General features: G+C 43.3%; 1 protein-coding gene across 1 annotated transcript in view; it reads left to right on the forward strand.

Annotated features, from left to right (window-relative positions):
* Positions 1 to 27,059, forward strand: part of snd1 (staphylococcal nuclease and tudor domain containing 1) — a 98,914-nt gene that overhangs the window by 57,627 nt on the left and 14,228 nt on the right. Inside the window, exons 17-20 of the mRNA XM_088366238.1 lie at positions 5,020 to 5,208; positions 20,835 to 20,976; positions 25,539 to 25,662; positions 25,815 to 25,884. Of these exons, the coding sequence (XP_088222364.1) occupies positions 5,020 to 5,208; positions 20,835 to 20,976; positions 25,539 to 25,662; positions 25,815 to 25,884 (525 nt within the window). The remainder of the gene's footprint in view (positions 1 to 5,019; positions 5,209 to 20,834; positions 20,977 to 25,538; positions 25,663 to 25,814; positions 25,885 to 27,059) is intronic.

The raw sequence follows: 27,059 nt of genomic DNA on the forward strand, positions 1-27,059 counted from the left end.
TGGGTGAAATTCATTGGAAAAGATGAGAACGCACGCATGCACACTCATTTTCGGCCTGAGTCCAATTTAATTTGCGCTCTCGCATCTGATGCCACACAGATTCATAAAAAAGTCTTGGGGGCCGCCCGCGGTCGAGAGAAAAGGCAACTAGAGGTGAAATCGTATTTGCCACCCAATTGTAATTTGTTATCCGGCAACAGACTAACTCTGTTTACTCGGCGGCCGCTAAGTAGGAATGACACAATAACATCTGCCCCCGTCTGCAATCGGATCATTTTCGTCTTGCCCGGCCTGACCACCTGTTGTTGCTGAAGCAAGGTTCATTTGTTTCATGGCGTCACGGTTCATGTTGCACGTTCGCCCACTCACAGTTGTAACTGTATCAGGCTGTCAAAGTGCGGTTCATAAATGAGGGGAAATGAACTAGTTGAGAACGGGCCCATTATTGGTTATGGTTTTGGTCATCGTAAAAAGAGCTATTTTCGTAATCTGTTGGACTGTTTAGCGATGTTTGCAAAATATCGCAATACCGTGTAGTGTGACTCTGCTACTCCGTGATTCCCACCTAAAGCTTAAAGCACGAAGACACTCGGATTTGTGTCTCTTCACTAGCTTGCCTTCTCAAGTTGAACTGCACGGCCAGTGCGCATCTCACGCCGCTTTTGACAAGCGCACATAAATTGACCAAAAAAAAAAAGGCATGTTGAAAAATGCCTCCGTCTCTGCTCTCTTGCACGACCGTCGCCTCATTCTCTCAATCTGTCAGCGCAGACAGTCCGGGAGAACAGAAATGGCTCTTTGAGTGACACGGGCTGGCGATGCCATTTGCCGCGTCAACTGGTGAAAGGGGATGAAGCAAAGAGGTGGAGACGAATGATTACGGCCTTGCCGCGACTGCCCCGCCCCCTCCCCCTTCTTTTGCCTCATTTTCTCTCCAATGTGGTCACTGGAGACTGAATAACCAGCCGATGTACAGACATTTTTCCAGACGGCTTGCTTGTAATCCCGTTGAGCGTGGTTTAATACACCCCACGTAGGATCGGGCTATCTCGGGCGCACTTCTGTCACGGCGGCAACGGAGGCATGAATATTTAAAATTCCATTATGAAATCTTAATTTGATTCGTGGAGCGGCGGCAAGTGGAGCGTGAGCGCGAAAACCGGAGCTCTTGTAGTTGATATGAATATGTACCGCCGCAAGTTTGACAAAGCGGGGAAAGGTAACACTTGAATGTCAACTCTGGTGAATGTTTTGTCACCACATCTCAATCCTCTGAAAGCTTTTTTTTTTTTTTTTTTGGAAATATTATTTTTCCAGAATTGACAAATAAAAAATTTGTCCATGAGATTCACCTCATTTAATTTTGCATAATGGTTATTATGGCCCTTTCAAACTAATTCAACTTTTGGTGCAGGAATTATTTTGCGAAATAAAAGCAGATTTTTGTTTTGATTAAACACAAAAGATTTGTTTTCATGAATGACTTCAAAAACAAAAATTACTGTTGAAGAGCTGCCATTAGAGGATTTGGACAGTCCTAAGGGAAAAAATATCTCTGAACAATAATTGGACTACTTACTTGTCGATTAATCGATGAATTTTGACCGCTTGATTTTCAAGCCCTGATGATTCTCTGGAAAAATTCAAGACAAATACTAATAAAAGTCCTAAACTATGTTCATTTTCTTGCTTCAATCACAGTAGTCTCAAATCACCCACAGCCCAATTCCCATTTGTGCTTCCTCAACCTGAAACCAATTAAGAGGAATTATTCAATATTATTACATTACAAATGTAGCTCAATAATCATCGACCTACATACTATGTTGCCACCATTCTGAAGGGGGGAGGGCAAACGAGCGAGAGAAAAACTGAGCAGGAATTGTAGTTATAGCTGTTATTGATTTTAATAACCAGGCTCTCTAGGCCCTGAGCAGTCGCTTCAGTTCATTCATTTCATTTCATCTAACAAAGGATCCATAAAGTCATTTCCAAAAAGATATCGCATGATTTAGTTTGCTGACAAAGGTTTCCCCCTTTTTTGAAACCCTCCTGGAATTTTAAATTCCTACCGTAATGTTTGTTTGCGTTTTAATGAACTGCCCCCTCAAAAAAAAAAAAAAAAAAAACCAAAAAAACTATGTATCGATCCGGCAGGTCAGAGATTGACTGACGCGGAATCTCGATATTGCCAAGAGGTATCCCATTAGTCTTTGTCACTGATCTCAGCGGCCGCCTCCTATGATGACTATTAGTCATTTTGCTTTGGCGAAGGCAGGAAGAAGGTGGGAAAATTAAGATCACACGGGTCATTTGGCATCACAAAGACCCCTCGGCGCCTCCTTTGAAGGCTCTTGCCTATTTTATTTCCTGTGATGTTTGCTCTTTGGCAAGCAGAATCATGGTAGCAGCTATGTGCTTTTCCCATTTTTTGGCTGAGTTAGATGAAGATCCCTTCTGCAAATTGTGAGGAATGAAAATCTCTCCGATTCTGAATGTCAAATTTATTTGTATCGGTGGAAATCCACCCGACTTATTTTGTCATGGCAACTTTTGCTGTCCTATGCGGTAACAACATAGTTGAACAGACCTCATTTTACCAGCAAAGATTTTTTTTTTTTAATTACAAGCTCCATTAGAATGGTCTTGACATTCATTCCCGGTCAATGCCATTAAGCGATCAATGGCGGTTTGTTTGATTCATTCATGTGTAGCTCACCGGTGATTTTTATTTGTAGACCTCTGATTGTGACGGTTAACCTTTTCAGGTCTTGAAAAAAAAATAAGAGGAAAGAATATACAAGGCTCACAGTCAGTTTCACTTGATCAACACAAAATGCGGCGTTCGTTTATTTCATAAGATGAAAAAATCTCAAGGACGCACACTCGGAATTGTACAAGTCATCCATTTTGGTTTCAAGCATCCATTTTGGCTCGCACTTGCTGTACTCTGGAGCCTTTTTGGCCCATGTTGGAATGTGGGAGGAGCACTCTGGTACCAATTGACTCCAACTTTGGAGCCAAAATCGGTCTTCCCTATCTGGAAAAAAAATCATGTTTGATTTCACAGTCATAGTCAGGCATTAATTGATTTCTACCCTCCCCCCTTCAGCAACCCCACCCCTGTTCATCCGTCGCCTCGGACAGTTTGATTTTGTTTGCGGTTGAGCTTTGATTAATTATCTCCTCGCAGCAAGCGACACCTTTACAAGATATTGATTTGGGTTGAAATCTGATCAAGGCTGCGATGGCGCGTGCTGCTGCAGGGCTAAAAATGTCTCATTTAACAGAAGCCTGTTGATGTCTGTATACGCACACTGTTAGTTTGGTTTTGCAAGCTAAGTAGGAGATGCAGCGCAGTGGTTCCATGGAAAGAAATGATCAGCATCATAATTTAATTGTTTAATTCCATTCATTGTGCTGTTCCTTCCGGCATGCATACTTTGGCCACTAGGGGCAGTAGAGAAAGTCATTCAACCGAAACCAAATTTGTTATCCGTGTTAGTCGTGTCTCAAGGCCCAGCTGTACTTTTGTTTGTGGGTGAACAACACTAATTTCTGAAATGCAATCCCGCTGCATGCTTTCAATTTGTTGTAGTGCAACTTTTGGCTCTGACCAGGTGTCACCCACTGCAGTTTTTTTTTTATTTATTCATTCACTTTTTTATTTTCATTCACTTCCAAAGAGTTAAGTGAATTAAATCAACCGCCGTTTTAAACAATGACCTTGGGGCTCCCGTTGAGCTCTGGTACGATATTGTGCACACACTCACACCCTTCCAACTTTGTGTGTTTTCTCCTTTTTTTGTCCCCCGTCGCCTCATTTCCATCCGCCGTGTCGACACAATCCCGGCATTTATGAGATTACCGAAGCCCATTTGGGTTCCGACGGGAGCCATCTTGGCTCGACGGAGTGGGCCTCTACTGGGAGCCATCTGGGCTCCAGTCAAAGCAGTTTCTAGGCCGCCTCGCGACTTCCTCGCTGTTATATTTAGCTATTAAAAGGCAAGATGAATTAAGAAAGTACTCCTTTTTGGTAAAATGCGCTTTTGGCGCTTATGCTAGGCTACGTGGCATAAGATACGGCTACTAATCATTTTCTTTGTCCATTCCCCCTTCCATCTTTTAGCCTTTAGCCGGTAACCTTTTCTTGCCTTCGATCCCCCCAATTCCCCCGTTTGACGTTTGACGGCGCTCTGTGGACGAGTTCATTCCTAATGGCCTAGTTATGTAACTGCCACTGCGCCCAGAGTGCTGAAGAGTCTTCATAGTGGAGGGCGAGTACAGAAATATTCATAGGTCGATAAAGTTTGAGTACGCTTTCAATTCTTTGATGTCTGTTGAGGTGATCTGACCCGGATCAGAAAAGCCGAGCGATTCCCGAATGAAATTGCCACGCTGTCAAGTTTGATGCCTCAGATTATGCCTGCGTTAAATAAACACTTTTTTTCTGGGAGCGGCGAACGAGGCCGAGCAGTTTACAAACTTAATTCTTGGCAGATTTCCCCCGTGGCCACGGCATTAACCGGCGGCGCTCCTAATCGCTGGACTCGGCCTCCTATCTCGCCGACGCACCTGCCCTCTCGCTTTCTCGCTGACTGCAGAAAAAAAAAAAAAATCTTTTTTTGTGCTGTTTCCACCCATTCGCCCATCAGTGGTCGAAGGCAAATGAATAGATAATTGGTCTGAATAGGCACAAATTTTGTTATGAGTTGCAAGTGGCTAATTGCGGAGCAGTTACGTTGCAAAAAAAAAAAAAAAACGCATATGCCACAATAATTCCATGCTGCTCATGCTTTGACCCCTAAATATCAGCAGATGTTACGAACAAAAGGTTCATTTTGGTGATGACAAAGCGCAGCGGGAAAATCCATATTAGAGAATCAATGGCAAGCTCCAATGAGGAACACTGCCAACTCCTTCGAGATAGCATCTGCACTTGATTCCTTGTAATGACACCTCAAACCTAATCTGCGCTGTAGATCTCTTAACAATGTTTTCCTCCCTGTTGGGTTCCAGGTGGAGGTGGAAGTGGAGAACATGGACAAAGCGGGCAACTTCATCGGCTGGCTGCACATCGAAGGCGTCAACCTGTCGGTGGCATTGGTAGAGAACGCCCTCTCCAAGGTCCACTTCACGGCCGAGCGAAGCAACTACTACAAAACGCTGGTGACGGCCGAGGAAGGGTGCCGGCAGAGGAAGGAGAAGGTGAGTGCCAATTTTAATTCACTGGTTTATTATTTTAGAAAATATTGGCATAAGAGTCATCAAAGCTTGTTTGTTGTGGCGTTGCACCTAAGACCAATAAGCAGCAATTAAGCTACAAGCTATGCTAATTGCTAAGCTAACCCTAAGATTGACCTGGCTAGCGTGCTTAGCACCCTCATTAGGTGCTTGGGTGATTGAGTACACTTTTAACAGATTTATAGCAGGAAGTGCATTAAATCATAGCTTAACTAACATTGTGCAAAGAATTGTATGCCAACTAATGATGAGAAAATCAACTCGCTAAGACGGACTGGAAACCGTAAAATAATTTCTGTACGCTACCTTCTCCGTCAGCCAGGAACAGCCTTTATAAATTTAAGAAATAAACACATTTGGCTGCATTAAAAAGACAAACAATTGATTTTTTTCATTGTTTAACAACACTCATGGTTCAGGTCCCTGGGAGGGGGTGTCCCACAAAATTAGAATATTGATCTCAGAACGGTTGTCTTTTTGTGCTGCTTTACGCGCAAGACTTAGCATTTTTTTATTTTTGCCTTGTGTCACTGGGATATTGTGGTTGTAACCTACATGCATACTTCCTTGTTTTTCTATCCCTAAAATTGTATCACACTTTTTCAAAGCATCATGTTCAACGTCAGAATTGTCTTGCGTCTACGTTACCTTCACAAGTTACGTTACATCTACGTTAACGAGAACTTTGCTGCAGTCATATTGAGACCTCTAATGGTCTTTTCACTTTATATCGTGGATGTTTTTCTAAGCAATGGCGAGGTGCACCAGTTAACAAGCTTTTGAGCTTTTGCCCAGTTGTCTCCAAATGAAAAAAAAAACAATTCTGCCAGATACAGCCGCTGCCAGCTTTAATCTCACCGCTGCAGGAAGGCTGGTCGGTGACACCTCCGATGACAACACCCGACCGCCCTCCGCTCGCGCCGAGTTGAGCCGGCTTGACTTTGACCGCCAGCTTTGTGACTTGAGCTAACCTGAGAGCAGCGAGCCAGACAGACGGTGATCTTGTTTGATGTCGCACAGTCCGAGCCCTGCCCCGAGTTGTTTGTTTTGTGCGCACTGGTGGGTGTGTTGTGTTAATGCATAGTTTGCAACTTGCAGGCAGCTGAGATGGGAGTCTGTGTGCTCTAATTAACCCGTTGAGACCTCCTGGAGAAGAAAAAAAAAAGCTGAGATGTTTGCTTTTATTTCCTCGTTTGAAGTCACGGTTGGCCTTTGTCTTGGTGTAGCGGCTGGTGCGGCTTCCTGCCTCCTTTTCTTTTCCTCTTATCGCCTCGGCTCTTTAGTTGCGTCCCTCCGGCTGTGGTAACATGCTGTGTCAGGCTACCCTCCGAGAAAACGAGGTTGTCGTAATGAAATGTCGAGGCGGATGCATTAATGAAAACTTTGCCGTTCAGCGGGGAATTAGCACCACGCCAACAAGGGGGGGAGCAGACTGACTGCAGTTGCATCCGGAACCCAAAACTGCTTAGTTTGGTTGGAGTCAATGAGGTTTTACTACAATTAGACCAGTGGGACAAAGTGATTGTGCTCCAAATGAAGCCTTCCAAAGAGGACGGCTCAGCATATTTGTATTTCTCGGGTGTCAGCTAAAAATTTATTTTGGATACTTGTCACTACAAAAGCCCTGTAGACAGTTGGTTCCTCAAGATTTAAGTTAAGCACCTCTGTCTTTGTTTATGGATAAGCGTGTTGCTTCAGAACTTAACAATGGAATAAAACTGACTTAGCCTTGGTAATGGCGAACTTATTTATGCAGTAAATATACATTATCAGGATGCAAACAGGAACAGCAGCAAGAGTCGGTCGAGTGAATTATATGCAGCAAAACCCCCTGGAGCTTATCAATTATCAGCAAGTGGAGTTATAACGATACAAATGTGTACGGTACAATAGCTGCAACTCAGGATGTAAACAGCAGCGATAGTCGGTACAGTGGGTCATTATAAAAAAAACAAATCCAGACCTTCCAGTTATGAGGTAAAAAAGCAGTTTTACAGAAAAAAAATCAAGTGTCAAAGTTTAATAGATTTTCCGTGAAAGCTTTAAATTGGTTTATAATTTGTAACAATAACACCATGTAGGGACAGACCAATATTGATTGGTGGGGAAAAAAAACAAGTTGAACCATATATGGACACAGGAAGTTTTCCCCATGTGAAGCTAAAATAGTTAGCATTGTATGTCGACAAAATAATACATTTTATTTATAAGGTGCCTTTCAAGGCACTCAACTTCGCCGTTCAAACATAAAATAGCATACACAATTTAAAAAAAAAAAAAATGTTTAAAAAAAAAAAATACCGGAATACACATCGTATTAAAATTTGTAAGGAAGATTTTTTTTAGCATAAACAATTAAAAGTAAAACAATACACTGCAATACAATAATCAATACATCGTACTGAAATTTGTAAGGAAGATTTTTTTTCTTCTCAACGATACAATGTTGAGTTAATTTAATGCCGAGTTTAACCTCTGCTCTCCCACGCAGTCAAGCTATTTGATACTGCTTTGTTTCGTCAATATTGCGGCCTGAAAGCAAAGCAATCTAATTAAAGCAAAGCGGCCAAAGGAAGGAAACGGGCTGGTAATTGGAGTGTCCTAATTATGAATAGGTGAATCAACAATAGGGGGGGGGGCTCTCAATAATAACCTGAATGCGTTTTCTGTTGAGCAAGGGCTTTTTCTGCTGTAATTACCCAACCTTGAAGGAGATTAACACACTCCATTGGGCCAGCTTGGAAGAGAGGAGGAGGTAGAGAAGGAAGCAAAAGAGGATATGACAGCCCACGTTGAAGACATTACATGTTACGGGACGCTCGTCTTTTCATTGCCACGTCTTCATACTCCTCGCTGAGTTCTTTTCGTCTATTCATTGTTCTCACATCCTTACGCTGGCTTTTTATTTCCGTTCCCCCACCGACTAATCATCTTTGAATCCATCCCCACTAACCGGATTAATGCTTGGTACTGTGGCCTTTGCGCCCCCTTTTGCTGTCGGGATCCCACGGGGGGGGTCCTCGAGCAATACGGTCAGAGTGTATTTTCGTTCATCTTTTCAGGAATCATAAAGCTCGGATTCCGTCCGCTGCTGCCTCTCCCCATACTTGAGCCATCCATCACTACCCGCCGTCAAAGCGCCGGAAGCAGCCTTGTTTTGACATTGAATACGGCGACGCGTCCTTGGCAGTGCCTTTCAGCTCGCTTCTTTGGAGGCAATCCAGGGTGGCAATACCGACATGACAGACGTCATTAATGCTTTAAAATCATCACACTTTTGAAGCCAATTTGGTCGTGGAAGTCGAGGATTGTTCGGGAATGCTTGTTGGCTTTCCCCAAACGGTTGCCACAGAGTTTGAAGTATGAATTCACGTCTCAGTATATCGTGATATGTTTAAAAATATTTATGTTAAGTATATATATATTTATAAATTTATAAATAAAAGAATTATAAAAAAAATATAAATATAAAATATTTCGGAATTCCCTCAACTGAAATACATTTATAAATAAAAAAAATATAAATATAAAATATTTCGGAATTCCCTCAGCAGAAATACATTAATTCAAAACTGTTAAAAAAAATTTATGTAAATTTTACTAGGGATGTTTGATACCACTTTTTTTTTTTCAGACTGATACCTGTAAGACTACTAAAATCTTGAGTAGTTGCCGATACCGATGCCAAGTGCCGATTAATTGGTCAGTTTAGTGACGCTCATCTGTCTGATAGCGGCTCATTTGGGAGAATTCCCTGTCCATGCTCAGCAGCTACGATACAAAGCTTGCCCGTACCACATTGTCATACTGTCAAAAACCATCGCGGCCATCACATCACGCACCTGGCTTAGCAGAAATCCAGATAATTGGGCCTTTCATTCGACCTAATGGGCTTTTGTTGTAACTTCAGTCACTCCGCACTACAGTATCGCTCGCTCAGGTGGCATCTGATTACCTCGGTGTTTTACCTGGACTCATTCGACAATCGTTTGCCTCATGTTTGTGGCACGCACAAGGTAAACCGTTCATGGAGGATCTCATACAAGTCGCCTTGTTTGGTTTCCACGGATGACAGTCTCTTTTCTATTAATACAACGCTCGCTGCTGCTTTATGCCCCAGAGCCACAGAAATGCTTTCAGGGTTGCAATCTTTTCCTCCGTCCCACTCGACTCCTTTTTTTTGTTATAGTGGAAGGAATAATAACGCTTGCATTCTCTGGTCAGTCACGCACAAATGAAGGGGATTTACGTCTGAGTTGCTTGAGTTGTGTTTGGCCTGCAGAGATTGGATTCTTAGTGCCTAGCATGCAGGAAAATTGTGGATGGAACCCCCCTTAAAAACTTGGCAACATCAAATTTGTCAGGAATCATAAGGAAACCCACTAAAAAGTCTTACTCAGCTTTGCTAACATAAAGGAAGTTTGCCACTTGTTTATTTTTTCCTTACATTTTAATCAATACACGCACTTCAACTCAGCTATTTTTGCCAGTTTCATATTGATTGTCTCTATATTTTTATGGGCGCTACTAACACAATATAGTTTAAAATTTCCCTTGTACTCGGAATAGTAACAAAGTCTCTCCGTGACCTCGCAAGATGGAGGCTGCAGGCTTTTTGCGGGGGCCGAGTGAAAGGACATCCGGATCGCAGCAAGGAGACGTCATTGCCCGCAGCAGGGTGGTCACAATGAACAAGGTGACCCGCGTTCGACCTCTCCGGGAAAAAAACAGCGAGGATCGGCAGTCTTTACATTTCCGTCTATTTGCTGTCCTGCAATGTCTTTCGCGTGTGTGCCATGTCTTGACGAAATGAACCACTGACCACACAAAAGCAAAAAAAGCTGACAGAGGCGTTTTCATATGGATTACATAATCAGAATTCCAGAGTGCTCACACCATTCGAGCTGTCTCTTTCCTGCTTACACAAAGCTACTCGGAGCATGTGCGGACGCTCTCTTGGGGGCCGCCACTCCCGTGTAGACGGCACGACGGACCCTCGACGCCTCGGGCGGTGACAGGAAGACAGAGAAGCAGATCAGCAGGACGCAGTGATGTGTGTACCCCAGCCTTTGCTTCTTCCCCACATATTTATCCTCTTTCTCCCCCCACGTCGGCTCGCCATCGCATGCTCACGTGGCAATCACCTGCCGAGCGCCGTCCAGGGTGATGTTCCTGTGATCAAGGGGCGACTACAACCCGCAGGGAGGCGCGCAGGATGAGGCAGCAGTGACGGGCTGAATTATGCATGCGCACAAGTTGGAGAATTACACGCCGACTTGGACTGTGTCATCTGTGGAACTCACCCAGCCACAAGGAGAAGCATTCCCGGGAAGACACGGAAGGCTACTTGGAATCCTCATCATATTACCGTCTCATTTTCATCTTATGTATCACCACCGTGTCCTTGGCCTTTTGCGCCGACTCCTTGGCGGAGGTCCTCGGGGGCAGATTTGCGGGCGCCATTAGTGCGGAAATGCCTCGGGCCCTTATCGCCCCTTCTGCGCTAGGGATGCAGTAGAATGAGAGAGGTGAAAGAGCGCCAGTGAACATGATGCTAGATGACACACATCGCTGCATTATGGCCGATAAACGCACGCCGAGCCTCGCCACCTTCTCCGTCTGCAAAACACAAAAGTTGCCTCCTGGGTCTTAACCCAATTTCCTCCCATCTCTTTCGATAAAGGCGAGTGTGAAGGACATCCATCGATGGAAATCATGTTCGCTGATTATTTGTTTCTCTCGGGAGTGTGAATCCAATAGAAATGAGGCAATAGAAGATGAGCAAATATGTATAATAAAGTCTAATTATAATATCAATGAGCGGCCTATAAATGCTTACTACTTGTCAGTGGTCCCAATCCAATATAATTTTTTACATTTTTTTTGTTAGGGCATTACGTTTTATTGAGCCCTTTTATCTAGTGGGCCTTTTGGTGGTGGTGAATGACCAGGCGCTTGATTGGCGGACGACTCCACGTCCGTTTTCGGACTTGATATGAGGATGTCGGAATATTGGCATTTCTGTATTCTTGCCATCGACCCGTCAAGGCTGCGGATGTCTTTCTTTAATCGCTCTTGTTTAATGCGGAGGTGTAAGCGAAAGATTCGAGCAGCCGGTTTGTTCTCCAGACAAGTTGGACATTTACACCGTCTTGGACATTTTTTAGTGTGCCTGCTAGCGGTTCTTTAACTCTTCTCCATGTGAGCAAAGTGGAGGATGGGTGGATTCTTTGCCTTTCTCATTCTAATAGAATGTTAAGCATTTGCTTCTGGAGGGCACCACTTCGAAAATGCTCTCAAGGCTTGTGATCATCCTCGAACCTCGGCCTATTTATTGTGCTCATTGGTTGTGGACCTTGTTGGAATGCTAAGTGGCTCATCGTCCACTCTCCAGGTAGGGTCTTTGGGGCAGCAGAGGCATTCTAGGGCCTCATCAGTTGTCTTTATTACCCCCTCGTAGTCGATCGTCCCACTCTCCCACAATGCACCTCGTTTTTTTTTTCTTTCCTGCCTTCTCTTCTCTCACACAGTAATCGCTTTCCCCGTGACTCTACATCATCTTCCCTCCAGTCTGACTCCCAAATTTCCCGTTTCGCACTCCATCCCTCCTATTTATCATTCGTGCTGTTCACCTCCCATGCTCTCAAATGTGAAGTGAATGCAAAGTGCTTTGATTCATTAGGACCTTCTTGAAATTGCTCAGTCTTGGGCTTTCTTTCTCTTGCTTGGAAATGACCGAGCTTGAACCCCAGAATTTGGCGTGGTGTCTCGTGGAGGTTTGTATCTTTGTCACCGTAGGCAGTTTGGCTTGGCGACATGAAATTTGGTAGGTTTGTCAATCTGAGTTAGAAACAAAGAATTAGAAACACGAGAAGTTTTAAGAAGTCGTGAATGAAACAGCAGACTTTCTACCAAAATAAGAACGCAACTCGACGAGCTAGTCTCTCTCGGTGTTTAATTTTTGTTTTTTTTGCATCTACTACAGTCATGTCCTCTTTGGTTTTGGGATGAGCCGTCGAGTTGCTAGAGTGAATTAAACCCTAATTGGAAGAAGTGCCCCACACTGTCCTATTACTGAGCCCAAATCAAAAGACGTCCGCAGAGTATTAATCAGCGTGAAGTTTTTTTTTTTTCATTCCCGCAACCGACCGCTGCGTTAACGCTTGTGGCCATGAAACGAAAACCTCAAGGATCATCATGCGGTGACCTCGTTAGAACGCGAGCACGCCGCACGAGGCGAACCCCCCTTAATAGAAAATGGATGGGTGCTTGTTTGAAGGCTTGTCAACTTTACAGAGCAATAAGGGCAAGATAAATGCGTGCAATTGATTAGAGGCCTGAAGGTCGTCCGTCAGACGTGTGAACGTCATCGTAGATCTTGACATAATTCCAAGAGAAGATTCATGTTAGAGGGACATTTCTGTTCCCCCCTCTCCTCAAATGTCCTTTCATATTTAGGTCAGTCTACTTTCACTTTGTTCCGGCTACTGGGCTGGATTGCTAAAAAACACCAAGTCGTCAGAAAGAGAGAACACTTTGCTGTGTGTGTTTTGGTGCATTTTACAGAGTCTCTCTTCTTGCCCTCACGCCTTGGGGAGCGACCGTTACATAAACCAACCCTCGTCTTGTCTACAATTCCAAATTTTTGGTTTCCCTGGTTTGGGTGGTTTTGTCTTTAAAATGACTTGTCGTCATGAGCATTAATCAGATCAAACACTACATTAGTGTCTTGACCGTTGGCATAAAAAGCTCTTGTATTTAAAAAAAAAAAAAAAAAAAAAGCCAGAACTGGCCAATTTGGGGCAATGGAGTCTTTGTTCTCCGTTTCAGTTGGCATCCGAGCTGTGTGACCCCCCAACTGCATTCTGGCTTTACAAAGATGTTAATTGGTTGGCGGAGTGGCTGCGCCAAAACTTTGCGATTCTCACACAGACACCATCACCCCAGATGGGGGAAGCAATTTCGGGTTCTGAACATCTGATGCGCTGTTATTTTCTACCAATTCCACCCCCAGCATCCTGTCCCCACTCACTTTGGTTGCTACCACCAGATCGGCATTAACCTCTGGGCCTCTGTCCCGCATGCCTGCCGTCCCACTAATCCCACCCTCATCTTCTACTGCCCCTTGTTTTTGCCTCCCGTTTTTCCTCGGAAGGTGTGATCAGAAAGAAAAATGATCAGGAGTCATCCTCGGGAAAAGAAAAGAAACGACCAAAGAGCAAGGGCGTGTGCATGCGAGCCAGATAACAGCACCCTGTAAAGGCAGTTGTCATGGCAACACCATGGCAACCTGGGAGCAAGAGTGCCCTGTTAATTAAAAAGTTGATTTATGGCCCTTAAATTGCATACTTACACATAGTGGCTTTGAGGTAGTCCTCTTTCTTAATCACTCGAATCCAAGAGATCGCTCTCTCTTGGACGATGGATCCGCTTGAAACCCGTGGCTAATACTTAACCAGGTGGCCACGTTTGCTTTGGGACCGAATCGCATTCGGCTTGCCATCCGTTTAAGGTAGACATGGGTAGACAAAAAGAAGTCATCTGGTGGCTACACAGTCCAAACTCAGACTCAAGCTGAACAAATCGTAGGGGTTGTCAAGAACAAAAACCCCCAAATGTCAAAGGAAGAAAATGAAGTGCCGCATGCCTTGCAAATAAAATAAAATAATCCTTAAATAAACTAAACTTGTTACATCAAAATTCACTTAATCGACAACAAACCGATTATCAATTTAATCACCTCATATTTTAATAATAGAGAATTCGTGCACGGGCCATTTTTGACTAAAGACTCTCCAAAGCTTCTGATGTCAGGCTCTCAAAAGTAATTCTCTGATTTCTCTTGTCCTCCATGAAAGCAGATGTATTTATCTATTGTACTTAATTGAAAGATATTGGAAATATCTGCTTTTACGTTGCAAAACAACGACGTCAGTCTTTCTTGCGTCAATTGCTTTACTTCTTAGTTATTTCTTAATCACAAAATATTCCTAAATAAAAAAAATAATTGGCTTATAAAGAGGAATCTTTTTTTTTTAAATATATGAATTGAATGGAATTGAATAGAAATAAAATTGTTTGATTAATCGATGGAATAATCAATTTTAAAATTAGTCCATAGTGACAGCCCTCGCTATAAGCCTAAAACAATATCCTGAACAAGCAACACTATTCAGTCTGTCTGAAATCTTAAGCCACATTCACACTCTATTAATAGCAGATGACAAATAACCAGCAGATATTTTTACAGTTTCTGTGGATCCCAAAAGTTTAGATTTTTTAAAAGAAGCCATAAAAATGATCAAACGAGCATATTTTGCCTGAAGGAGATTGTAGTGGGCAGGACCTCTTATATCTCTTATGGATTTTCTATGCTTTACATTCATTCAAGAAATTCCACGCAATCGAAATAATGAACTAGTGGGTCACTTATGCCAAACGCACATCACATTTTGTTCTTTTGAGTTTGAATTAAGTTGAGGCTATCAAGAACAGATGGGCAAAACTTATGTCGATGGATAAACTTTTTAATTGGTTTTCTGAAGTCAAGGCCTGAGTTATCTTTAAAAATGACACAATCTATTGTCAAAGGTCACAACCAACACAGTCCCAACTGAAACAAGGCGCCATATGCCCGAGCAACTCGGCTTCAGGGTTTGTCAACCTGGTTTTGCATACCACTCGGTGTTGTTGTTGTTTGCGCGACGCCCTTGAGGACGTCGTCACAGGTGTTAAGTTTGCATGAGCCCCTCGCCCAAATTACATATGCAGCAACATGTTCTGTTTCCATGGCAACGCCATGCCCTCTTTCGGCGTACGCGAGAATTCCGGCAGCCAGGTGCCGCTAAGAATAGCCGCTCACGCTCCCAAAAGCCCACCAACATGTCAAAGTGGATCAATTTGTGTCAATTTGGAAAGTGTAGCTAGTTGCAATCGCCCCGGGTCGTCTAAGAACCTTCAATTTGTTGTGCGGATTCTCATATGCGAGAGGCGGTGTGGGGCTGTGCTCATATTAGCCGCGTAAGCTGGGCTTTGACGGCGAGAACATCTGCTGGCCGCGATATGACAGCGAGGGGAGCATCTTGTCTTTTGTACGACGACTTCTCTCCGGCTCCCTTACACCTTACGCCTGCCTCGCCATCCATCCGTCAACCCTGCGCGGCTTCAATGCATAATTGATCTGTTAAGTAACCGCAGCCGGGTGGTACTTACCCTACCAAGGCCTTCTTGAAAGTGAACATTTCTGCCAGCAGGGAGATTGGTGGGGCACGGGTGCCAAAGGGTTTGCCTCCTTTTGACAGTCAGGCTGTAAGATCAGGCTATATTACAAGTTCAAGCAAATCGTACAGCGCAATCAGTATTCTGACTAGCACAAGCGGCTTCCTGATTCTGATCACAAACATACAATTGTGCAAAACAACCTTGAATAATGAGCCACATGCTGTTTCACTCGAGACATAATCAGACCACATCTTGTATAGCCCCTTCTGGTAAATTTCCTTTGCGTCTTATCTCCATTCTTATATTAAGTAGGCATTTGCCATTTCAGTTCCTTTAGGTCTCCGGTCTCGCACAATTTGCGTTAAAATTGCTTCTTTGCATTGTGCGTCACGCGAGCTCGTTCCACTTTTGCTCAATAGTCAGTATTGTAAAGTCATGTCATGGTAAACCAAGTGGCCCTGGAAAATCACAGTGTGCAATGTGTTCTAACAGCGTGGCATTCAAATTTTATTTATTGTTTTACAGCTCGTCAACTGGCACTATTCTAACGCAGCTGCGTTTTCCGTGTTTGGCCTTGCGTGACATCGGACCCCATTTTACACCATTAAAACTGATCGAATAAGAAGCTAGCTAACCCCAATTCTTGTAAATCACCCAATTTTGGAATATACAATTAATTAAAAATCAAAGCGGTGATAAATGATGAGTAAAAATGTCCATTTTGTGTCGCATTTTCTCCCCAGAGATCATTTCACTCGTGTACTACAGTCAGGTTATACTGACAATAAGTGTCTCCACCCTCTGCAAATTGTGAACCGAATCCAACAAAAAATGACCTTACACACAGGCGGCCTCCATTCTCTTTTTACAGCTCTGATATAAAATTCCCCGGTCGACTTGGTCCCTTGCATTTGTGTCGTGTCATTTCTACAGAAAAGCAACTCGGCAGTGTGAAAGAACCTCTTCTTACTTTATACACCAATCAAATTCGTTTCATCTGCCTCCTTGCTGTATTTTATAGACCGCTCCCCCCAAAAAAGCGACGAGTGGACGAGGAAGAGACAGAAAGAAAGAAAAGTGTCCTCCAGTGAATTAATGAACCATTCTTTCCACCGAGGATTCATTAGGGATATAATAGGGTCTAAATTGATTTACAAAGGGCACTCTTATGAATAACATGCTCATATTGATTTCAATTGTTCTCAAAGCGCGATCGGCTAATGAATTGACTATGGCGAGCGTGCTAGTTCCAACGCCGTCTGTATGATGTCGTTGTGCAGACCCCCTCGATTGCAAAATTGCCACCGTCGACTGATTCAGAAGGACCATGTGATGTTCTTTTAGAGAGACGTGTTCTTTTTTTGAAGTGCGTGATTAATCATAACAATACAACATGTTCCATTTGGACGTTGAACTTGGAAGCTCCAGTTGGCCTTTCTGTGATTGTTTGTGCACTTAATTTGTATTCATTTATAATTTTTTTTACTTTTGGATTCGTCTCAGCAGACCACAAACACACAGTCACACACACTGATTGAAGTGACACACACCTTTTAATCAGCGTTCAAAGCGGCCTCCACCTTCCTCCGTCTGGCGCTGGGTCACCCATCTGCAACGGTGTTTTCGCTACACCTGTGCTCGCCTTTCAAGGCGTCCTTGCTCACCATCAAACGGCAAATTTGCACTTGGACCCCTTTTGTCGTTGACTTGCTTCTCTAGAGGGTTGGACCTCTTTAGTAACTTTGTGGAGCCTCCGAGACCGACTACAAAATTCTATATCGTAAAAAGCTAAAAAGTACTGAACTTTAACTTCGATAAGCGAAATTCATGTTGGTTTGTTTACATTTGGTAGGTGCTGCTTTTCTTATATGGCTTCATGGAAAACTGTGGTTTTAATGGGAACTTAAGGTGTGCCTCAATGATAATTTGATCATAAATAAAACATGATAAATATTGTGTCTCTTTCGTGGCCTGTCTGAGATTGATGTTACGATGACAAATCATCATAGCAGCATCTCGATAATAAAAAGCCAACAAAAAAGTTGTGAGACCATACTTGTGACAAATTCTTAGTTTTAATGTTAATCTGAATATAGTATTTCATAACATCGGCTTTCCTCATTGGGCATCAATCATTACTGCAGTTCAAATAAATTGAATGAAATTGAAAATAGAAACGTAAAACACATTACTTGAACTTTGATATTTTTCTTTTCCCCTAACCTTTTCTTTAGCAACAATGTTGTTCACGCTAACGAAGAACTTTAATTTTATTGTGCTGACATTTCTTAACATTTGGCTGTACAAAACGTTTTTATTGGCCTTAATACTAACATGACGAACTGACTGAACTCAAAATTACTTCCTCGTAACAATCGCTAAATGTTATTAACGGTCCCACCCCTCATTGTAGCACTTAAAAATGAGTCATCACTTAAGAGGCCTTTCCCTAAGTTAGTGAGAAAAAGAAAGTGCTTGTTCACTTTAAAGGTTGTCATAATAACTTAACACGTTGCACAAAAAAAAATAGGTTCATCTGTTGGCTTTGATGGCATCCCTGCTGTTGAAAAGCGCTAAAGTCTGGCATCAAGAGGTGTGAGATTAGCGCGTCCTCGGCGGCAGAGATGATTAAACCCAAAAGAACGCCTGCTTTGCCGTCAAAATGGCTGCGTCCGACGTCAAAACAAAAGTTGGGGTCATTCGGGACTTTCCGAAGGGCGAGCTGAGCGGCCTCTGTTAGTAGCGCTTTTTGTCACTCTGGTTTTGTCCATCGTCTCTGCGCGCTGGTGTCTCTCAGCCGTTGGCTGCTGGCTGGAGCATCTGGCTGCAGTTGCAGAGCAGCAGTCACATACCTGCATTCGAGTGGAACAAACTGGATGGTTGGCTGCTCACGGAAGGTCATCAGCCCTGGGCACTGTGTGCGTGTGTGTGTGTGTGTTTGTGTGTGTGTGTGTGTGTGTGTGTGTGTGTGTGTGTGTGTGTGTGTGTGCGCGCGCGCGCGTGTGTGTGCGCGTGTGTGTGCGCGTGTGTGCGTGCGTGCGTGCGTGTGTGTGTGTGTGCGCGCGCGCGCGCGTACATGTGCGTGTGTGTGCGCGCACGTGCGCACACCGCAGCGTTTCTCGTGATCCACTCCCAGGACAGTCCAAAGCATGTTTTCAATGTAACTTTGGACTTTTCTACTATTTTATCTTTTGATATGAAACCCAAATAAGTCTTCGGTATGCAACAGAAAGAAAGTGACTATGCTGGTCCAAAACTTTTGAAGGTGGCTTATCGTATGATATATAATTAAGACGTTGTATGTGGCATACTGTAGTTTAGATGTAAAAATGAATCGATTAATTGAAAACAAATTCATCAAATTAATCGCCTCACATTTTAATAATCAAGTAATCTTTTAGAGACTAAAGATTGTCAAAATTTTCTGATTTCAATCTGTCAAAAGTCATTCTGATTTCTCTTGTGCTTCATGAAAACAGACTGATTTATCTTTGTGTCTCACCAAGACATTTGCTAACATCTGCTTTTACTTTGGAAAACAATCCTTTTCGTTCTTGCATCATATTGCTGAACTTTTTGTTTTTTTCAAATCGCTAAATAATACCAAATAAACAAAAATAATTGGTTAATAAACAATAATTATTGTCAATGTTTTTAATACATCTTAATGCAAACACAATTGTATGAGATTATTTAATTAATCGATAGAATAATCGATTCTAAAAATATTTGATTGTGACAGCCCTTCTGTAGTTATAGTAACATTTTGAAGTATGGAATGTGTCGTGTCACATTTTTAATATGTGAAGTACGTTTTTTTAAAAAAAAATTTGCATTCATGTCTGTTCGTCATCTATTATCGTCCTTTCGTGATCTTCCATTCATTAATTTGCCCGAACAACTTTCAGTAATATCCCACCCACCTGAGCAGCCCTAGTGATGGTCAGCAGGTTAATGAATGGTGACCCGGCCTAATCTTTGCCACACATAGCTGACACTTCGGGAATTCATCCAAAGTTAGTCTATCACGGCTACCTGTCTTCTCGACCGCATCAAAGTCTTCATTGTTGATCCCTGAGTTTACAACCCATGGCCACATTTTTCCTCGTCTTAATTAACCCCTTGCCCCTGTTCCAGGGTTGCGACACCTCCACCGACGATGAGGAATGAATAATTGATTTTAATTGTTCATCGCGGCCCCATCTATCATTAGCTAGAAGGCTTAAAAAAAGAAAAATGGAAAACTCCAAACTTTAGCGTTGCCTCGTTTGCGCCGCAATAATCACGCCAAAGAAAGGTTGCGTCGTCTGCTCGAGGTGGCAGGGCAGCTCCTTGGCGGTGATTTCATTCTTGTTAAATAAAAATCACCCGTCTGCTGTAATATTTTAAAAAGGAGAAAGAGTGCGAATACAGTTCCGAAAAATGATTAGCTCGCTTTCATCCTTTTTCCCCTTCACCTTTTGTGTGTGTTCACATGCTTTACTGCTCTTAAAGATGAGTACACAACGGCTGCATTCTGCCTTAACAAGCACCCGCCACCCTGGTTTCTTTGTACAGTAAACACACACACATACACATCAGTTGGCATCTGTGCGGTTTGATACGTGGCCGCCGGCGAAGCACTTCTTCCTAATGAGCCTCCTGCCCTCCCGTTTCTCCCTGGGAAGCCAAAAGAGACGCAACCTCAATGCGGGAAGAATGGAACCTGCTTACACTCAATCGTAACATAAACACACACACACTTCCATCAAAATAAGGCCACTCTTGTTTTTCCACTAACGCAGAAACAAAGTGTTGTTGTTTATTTGTTTGTTATGCTGTGTGATTAACTGTCCACAATATTAGGTACTCCCTCGTGTATTATTGCAAGACATCATTATGACATGTTTGATGATGACATTTTTTAATACTAAGACATTTTTTTCATTTTTTCATTTCACAAAATGTTTGGCGCTATTTTTAGTGTACTGAGGCGTTTTTCCACATGAAGACATTTTAATGACTAGCAAGGAACCATTTTATGGCATTTTTTTATGCATATGTACTGTTTTTATGTCACAAAACATCACTTTTTGTATAAATCTGACTTATTGAAGGACATGCATAATAATACATCCATTTCGATATGACTTGATGTCTTGTAAGACATATTTATTAATATGATAAGCACTCCATTTTGACTCAACCGATCCCACACGACTGACAATTCCTAGGAATCAATGAAACGATTAATCGATTCATTACACCCACGTCTTCTCCGACATGATGGAGAATGTAATCTCCTTCATCTTTTCATGCCATTTTAATCTCTTTCATTCTTGCAACGTCGACAGCGACTTGTGTGTGATGTGGAGTCTTGTGTGTTGTAGGTGTGGGCCAACTACGAGGAGAAGCCCAAGGAGGAAGTGGTGCACGTGTCCGAGGAGAAAGAGCGCGTGGCTAAATACAAGCCGGTCTACGTCACGGAAATCACCGACATGCTCCACTTGTACACCCAGGACGTAGAGACAGGTACGTCCCTCCTCCCCCATTTATTTTTATTCGCCTTTAAACTCCAGGCCAAGTTAAAGAACCCCAATTTCCCGCAGCCATAGACATGCTGCTTGTTGTTATCACGATGCAATGACAGGAATCCATCACCCCGTCGCTTGTGACTGGAGAACTAACAGTCCCTGCTGCTCCCGCTTGGATGCACACCCACACCGGCTGATGTATGTTTTCACATGAATGAATGCGCACGTAATACATCTCCTGGTGTGTTGTGCTCAGTACAACCCCCCCAACCCCCTCGCATCCTCACCCAAAAAGCCTCTCCGTACCGCCCCTCCCCGGATAATTCTAGATTAGTAGCACCCACCACAAGTGACAACAAACTCAGACAGAGTATTATTTGCTCACGTTTACAAAGCCAATGGGTTGAGAGCGCAAACATGCGACTGATCATCTTTTCATCATCTTGCTGTAGGCTCCGACGAGGAGGTTGAAAGGCCCCCAGTCGTGCCTGCGGCTAACACAGCTAGCCCGACCTTCCGCTCCCCCTCCAGGTGTAAACACGAGGATAAAAACCAGGACCACGTGCAGTACCTGCTATTCCAATTGAAGTGAGCGGCTGACGCCTTCAGCGTCTTTTGCCACGAGGCACATGGATTTAATGACTCGCTACGAATAGTAGTATCAAACGCATTAAAACATTGTCTATGATCAAGCAGTGTTTTACCGAGTAGCTCCTGAGCACGCTTGAAATCTTTCTTTATATTATCAAGGCTGACTTGAAATTACAGAAATGTTGTAAATTATTCTAATGAAATTTGTCTATCAGTAAACCTACAAAAAAGTCCAGAGGCTGTGTTCAAAAAGGCCCAGGAAGTCTGCCATTTTGGTTTAACGCAGCCATTTTAAGGCCTTCAAAGACTGACTTGTCCTAGAGATTTTGTCCGAGAGCGTAAACCCCATCAGGGAACTGGCCCTGCCTCCCCTCCCGCCGTCCTTCCTTCTCTCTCGGTCGTTTTTCGTTTTTGCTGACGCTCGCTCAAAGCCACATTAAGTCATAGCAAGCCCTTGAAGAGCACATCAAAGTGTTGTTGTAGAATCACGGCAGCCGAGCACCGTACTGTATAATTACGTTACGGAACGGTGACGTGGCACTCGGCAGAGACTTGTTTTCAGATTTTCCCGTTTTGGGGAGAGTCATCAAAATTTGCCACCAGGCTCTACCCAAAAAAAATTCTAGTGACCCCTAAAATGGACACCTGAAAGCAAAATGTGTCTTTTTTTGTGGGTCTACTCATCATAGACATGTCTACAAAATGTTATGTTACAAACTTAAAAAGGATTTAGGGGCTTGATTTAAAAATGCTACCGAGCTCCATCACTGTGTTGTGCAGGCTCGATAAAGAAAAACTGCAAAGGCCTCACAGCTGTTTTTGCACTTGAGCGGGCACGTGCAAACCCACCAAATAACCTCAGCACTTTCATCTTCCTAGCGATTGTCAAATGACTTGGAGAAAATTCCCATTTTATCCCCTCAGCGGGTCACGGCAACTCGGCTCTTGAACCCAACCCTCCCATTTTCCCATTTTAATTATTCCCCCTTTAATAACTCATAAGTGCAGCTTTCTTCATGCATGGCTATCTTTACACGCGCTCGATAAGTGATTAATTTCACGTTTGGAGCGTTTTTTTTTTTTCTTCTTCTTTGCCAAATCGCCAGCAAGCGTGAGGGATTGCGCTCCTTAATCCTCACTTCATTGGACGGCTCTTTATCTGTTAATGTACTCATTTATCTGGCATTGTCTCACTTTCCTCCCCACACACATTATCTCCCCTTCAAAGGGCTATCACACCATTCCAACCCCGCCCGAGTTTTTTTTTTTTTCCTTCTTCCCTCGGCGTTGGCCTCTCTCTCTGTAGGCTATATGTAATTACTGTCTGGAGTGGGGGACCCGCATAGATCTCTACGACCTTGCGCACTCCAAAGGCACGGGCCACTCCAAGCAAATGCGACCGGGAAATAGAAACCCCCACTTTTCCGCTGCCAACCTCATTAAAAAAACACAACAACAATAATGTGCTAAATATAGCCCGTTAAGTATTTAGCGGCATGGTGTGTGTGCCTGCAGTCTGAATATTGGATGCCACATCAGCTGTTTATCAAAGACACCAAGTCGTAGTCCTCGTAGTTGAGTGAATGTTGACTTAGAGAATAAGCGCGTTCTAATTAAACGAGCGAGCAGCCCGCTAAGGAGGATAAAGCTCAATCGTGACAATTTGCGCTGCAACAACAGCTTAGTAGCGATCACATGATCAATGTTTGATGGCCAATGTTGGCTCCAGGCAAATTAATCCAGCAGTGATTTAAAAAAAAATGCAAACATAAGACAGACAAATGCAAACATTTCAGTTTGTCACATCAAGAGAGAAAAATAATGTGATGTATGGAAGAAAATGATAGCTCGAGATCTAAGCGTAACATCCTTGCAGAGAGAGCGGGGCAGCCCATTTGGGACTCACGTGGCCTTTTTCCGCACATCCCAAGGCTGCGTGGGATTCTATTAAGCGCCATGTATGAAAGTCATTAAAGCCAAAGCAGGTAAATAATCCCGATAAGACATAAGGCCAAAAGAGCAACAGGCTCGCCGCTTCCCCATTGATGAATTGCCCGCCGCATGACGCCTGAGATATATTCCAAGTCAACAGTCGAGATTAAAAAAAGATGGGGAAAGCGGTTTCAGGCTTTGAAGAGCGACCTGCCTGGAAGAGGAAGGGCCGTTGGGGAAGGGGGGGGGGGGGCTTCATTAGGTGATGAACAGCTGCTCTGCGTAGAAGGCGGAAGTGTGAATAATGCGAGCCAAGAGGCAACCAGGTCTGAGGGTTCTTTATGTCAGAAAACACGCATTCGAGAGGATGGAGCCAGCCGGGAAAGCCTAATCAAATCCTGTTCAGGGTTGAAAGACCAAAAGATTTTTTATTTTAGTCGTTTTTTTATATATTTCAACAGCAACAAATCTCACTCACCGTTAGGCGAATTATCTGTGTTGTAATTAGTAGGAGTCCTTCACATTTTCCCAATCAAGGGTATCCATGTTTGGTTTGAAGGCACTGAATATCTTGGAGACATTGACCGTGATGGATTTATGTTGGGAGCAGACGTGACAGGACTTGACTCGGGAAGTGGCCGGAGTGAATCTCCAGAAGCACGCGAGGGGTCATAAATCGTCTCGTTAAAGGCGGCGAACCATGGCGACGCTTGTCAGCGGCCTTTGACTGCATCACTCCAAGCTGTAATAATCATGTTAGCGCTGGCGGCCAAGGCGCCGGCTATTTATGGCCCCGAGGTGGCGTTAGACGCTGTTAACTCACTCCGAAGTCAATGTAGAAAGTTGAGTCCGTGCCCCAATTTACGAGATTGGTGAATTATTATTACAGTGATCCCTCGCTACTTCGCGTTTCGTTTATCGCGACTTCACTACATCGCAGATTTTTTTCCAAATTAAAAAACAATTGAAAAGTCAAAATAAAACTTCTAAATTGAGGAAGCATGTGTCTAACCTTTAGGAAAATGTAGTATTGCTCCAAATGCTTGTTGGTGACCGTACTTTGTGGATTTCACTTATCACGGGTGGTTTTTGGAACCAATTATCCGCGATAAACGAGGGATTACTGTATTATATTTTTGCTTTGTAGTTTTATCCCAAAACTGACTTCGGCGTTGTCCATTTTATTCTCCATCTGGACGTGCTTTGTCATTTACATAAATAGAACCAATAGCATTCTCTCAAGGTTCATGTATCCGTCTTTTTGGACACAAAGCGGAAATAGATACGTCAAAAAGATTGACGCCATTTTGTAAATCGTTGACGTAACCACGCTCTCCAAAATGGCTCCCGATCCTTGCATAGCCCCGATTGAAGTTAATAAAATGATGCCGCCTGTCTTGACGAAGATAACCCTGCCGTAACTATTTACATACGCTCCTCGCTCAAGGTGTTAATGACGACACGCGGTCGCTGCAAATGACCCGAGCAAATGCGCTGGGTGCGTCTTCCAAAAACAAACATTGCGTTTGCGAAGGTAACCTGGGGGCAGATTGAAATGAGGGCGCATAGCATTAACCCGCCAGATTTAAGAAACGCAATGTGGGAGTAATTGCAAGACTGATTGCCATGCAACTTGCCATGTGTTTACATCTGCAACTCGGGCGCCTTTTCCAAAGAGAGTTATCTAATATTATGTCTGTATTCTGACATTGAGGCTCTTTGGCTAACAAGCATCTTTGATTCATGCATCTGCAGACTCGACACACTTTCCAACCACCTACAATCATTCAGTACAAACAGAATACAATACGGAGAATGTTCTTTTCCACCGAAAACTCCAGATTTTTTTTTCTCTGCTTCAGTGTTCCTAGCAAATTGGTTCTGAGCTATTTTGGGACCTTGTCTCGGTAGGTTGCTGGACCTCTTGAAGTGCTTACCTTCCCGGTTTTCTTGAAATCCTGATAAATTACCCTATGATTGAACCAAAATAGCTTCACCCAACATCTCTCTCTTGTCAATCACTTTGTGCCCCGCTAGGAAGCCAGCTGGAGAGTCTGATGGAGAGCATGCGAGCAGAGCTCGCCACCCAGCCCCCCGTAGAAGGAGCCTACGCTCCACGCCGGGGCGAATTCTGCATAGCCAAGTTCGCCGATGGTGAATGGTAGGTGTCGGAATCAAAGCAGGACTTCACTATGGACCGCTCAAATCAGCTCGCGCGTTTGTGGTTGCAATATAAAACCAGAGTTGTCTCCAGGTGGAAAACATGCAATTGCGAAGCGAAGAGAATAATGACAGAAACATTATCCCCTGCAGGTACAGAGCCCGAGTGGAGAAAGTAGAGTCGGCAGCAAAAGTGCACGTCTTCTACATTGACTACGGCAACGTAAGTGACGGAAAACTTATAAGTATTTCTTTAACTTTCGATTACATAGTTAGCACATTCGAAAAATGAGTTGGACCGCTTCGATTTGAGTTTTCCATAAACATGAAGTCGGGCAGAGCAGCAGTTGCTATGCTATGCTATGCTATGCTATACTATGCTATGCTATGCTATGCTATGCTATGCTACGCTATGCTGTGCTATGCTATGCTTAGCGCAATGGTTGTATTGGAAAACTGAGATAATTCTAAAACCTCATTCCTGAATTATGGCTGGGTGCGACTCATTTTGCGAACCAGTGCACTTTTACGGCATCACCCAAGGTACTTCTTCCTCGTGTGTTATCCAGCGTGCTCCGGGTCACTTCCCACAATGCATTGGGGCATCACCTTGCGTCCATCCACTCCGACAAAGGGCTTTTGTCTCCTCTTTTTCCTTCAAAAGAGACACATTTACAACCGCCGTGCGAGTCTCTAATACGACGTCAATAAATCTGAAGGCGCTTGATTGGTAGCAAACGTTGAAGGTGTTCTCCCTCTCGACTCTAGAGTGCACTTGATTGCGTTAGTCTAATATACGCGCCTCGTTAAAGGAGGGACGTGCTTATTCGGACTGACTTTTTTGTCACACTGTGCTATCTTATCTTGTTCATGTCACCCATTTAAGAGAATTCAAGCATTTATTTATTTTAGGAGCCCATTGATTGGTGAAACATTTGCTCGTGTTGCTTTGAGCTGCAATATACGGGAATGCGTCCATAGGATTCTGTATCTGTATACAGGACTGTCTCAGAAAATTTGAATATTGTGATAAAGTTCTTTATTTTCTGAAATGCAATTAAAAAAACAAAAATGTCATACATTCTGGATTCATTACAAATCAACTGAAATATTGCAAACCTATTATTTTAATATTGCTGATTATGGCATTCAGCTTAAGAAAACTCAAATATCCAATATCAAAATATCAGAATATCATGAAAAAGTATACTAGTAGGGTATTCAACTCATCACTTGAATCATCTAATTAACTCCTGAGCCTTGAAAAACACTCAGCTTGGTTCAGTAAACTGGTGTTGGTCCAGTGTGTTTCATCAAGTCCAGAGTAAATGCAGCTGTGTACCAAGAGATTTTAGAGCACTACATGTCTGCTGAAGAGCTCTATGGAGATGATGATTT

Source organism: Syngnathus floridae, chromosome 22 (assembly GCF_059516105.1).
Source record: "Syngnathus floridae isolate MCC-2025c chromosome 22, RoL_Sflo_1.0, whole genome shotgun sequence".
Taxonomy (NCBI): domain Eukaryota; kingdom Metazoa; phylum Chordata; class Actinopteri; order Syngnathiformes; family Syngnathidae; genus Syngnathus; species Syngnathus floridae.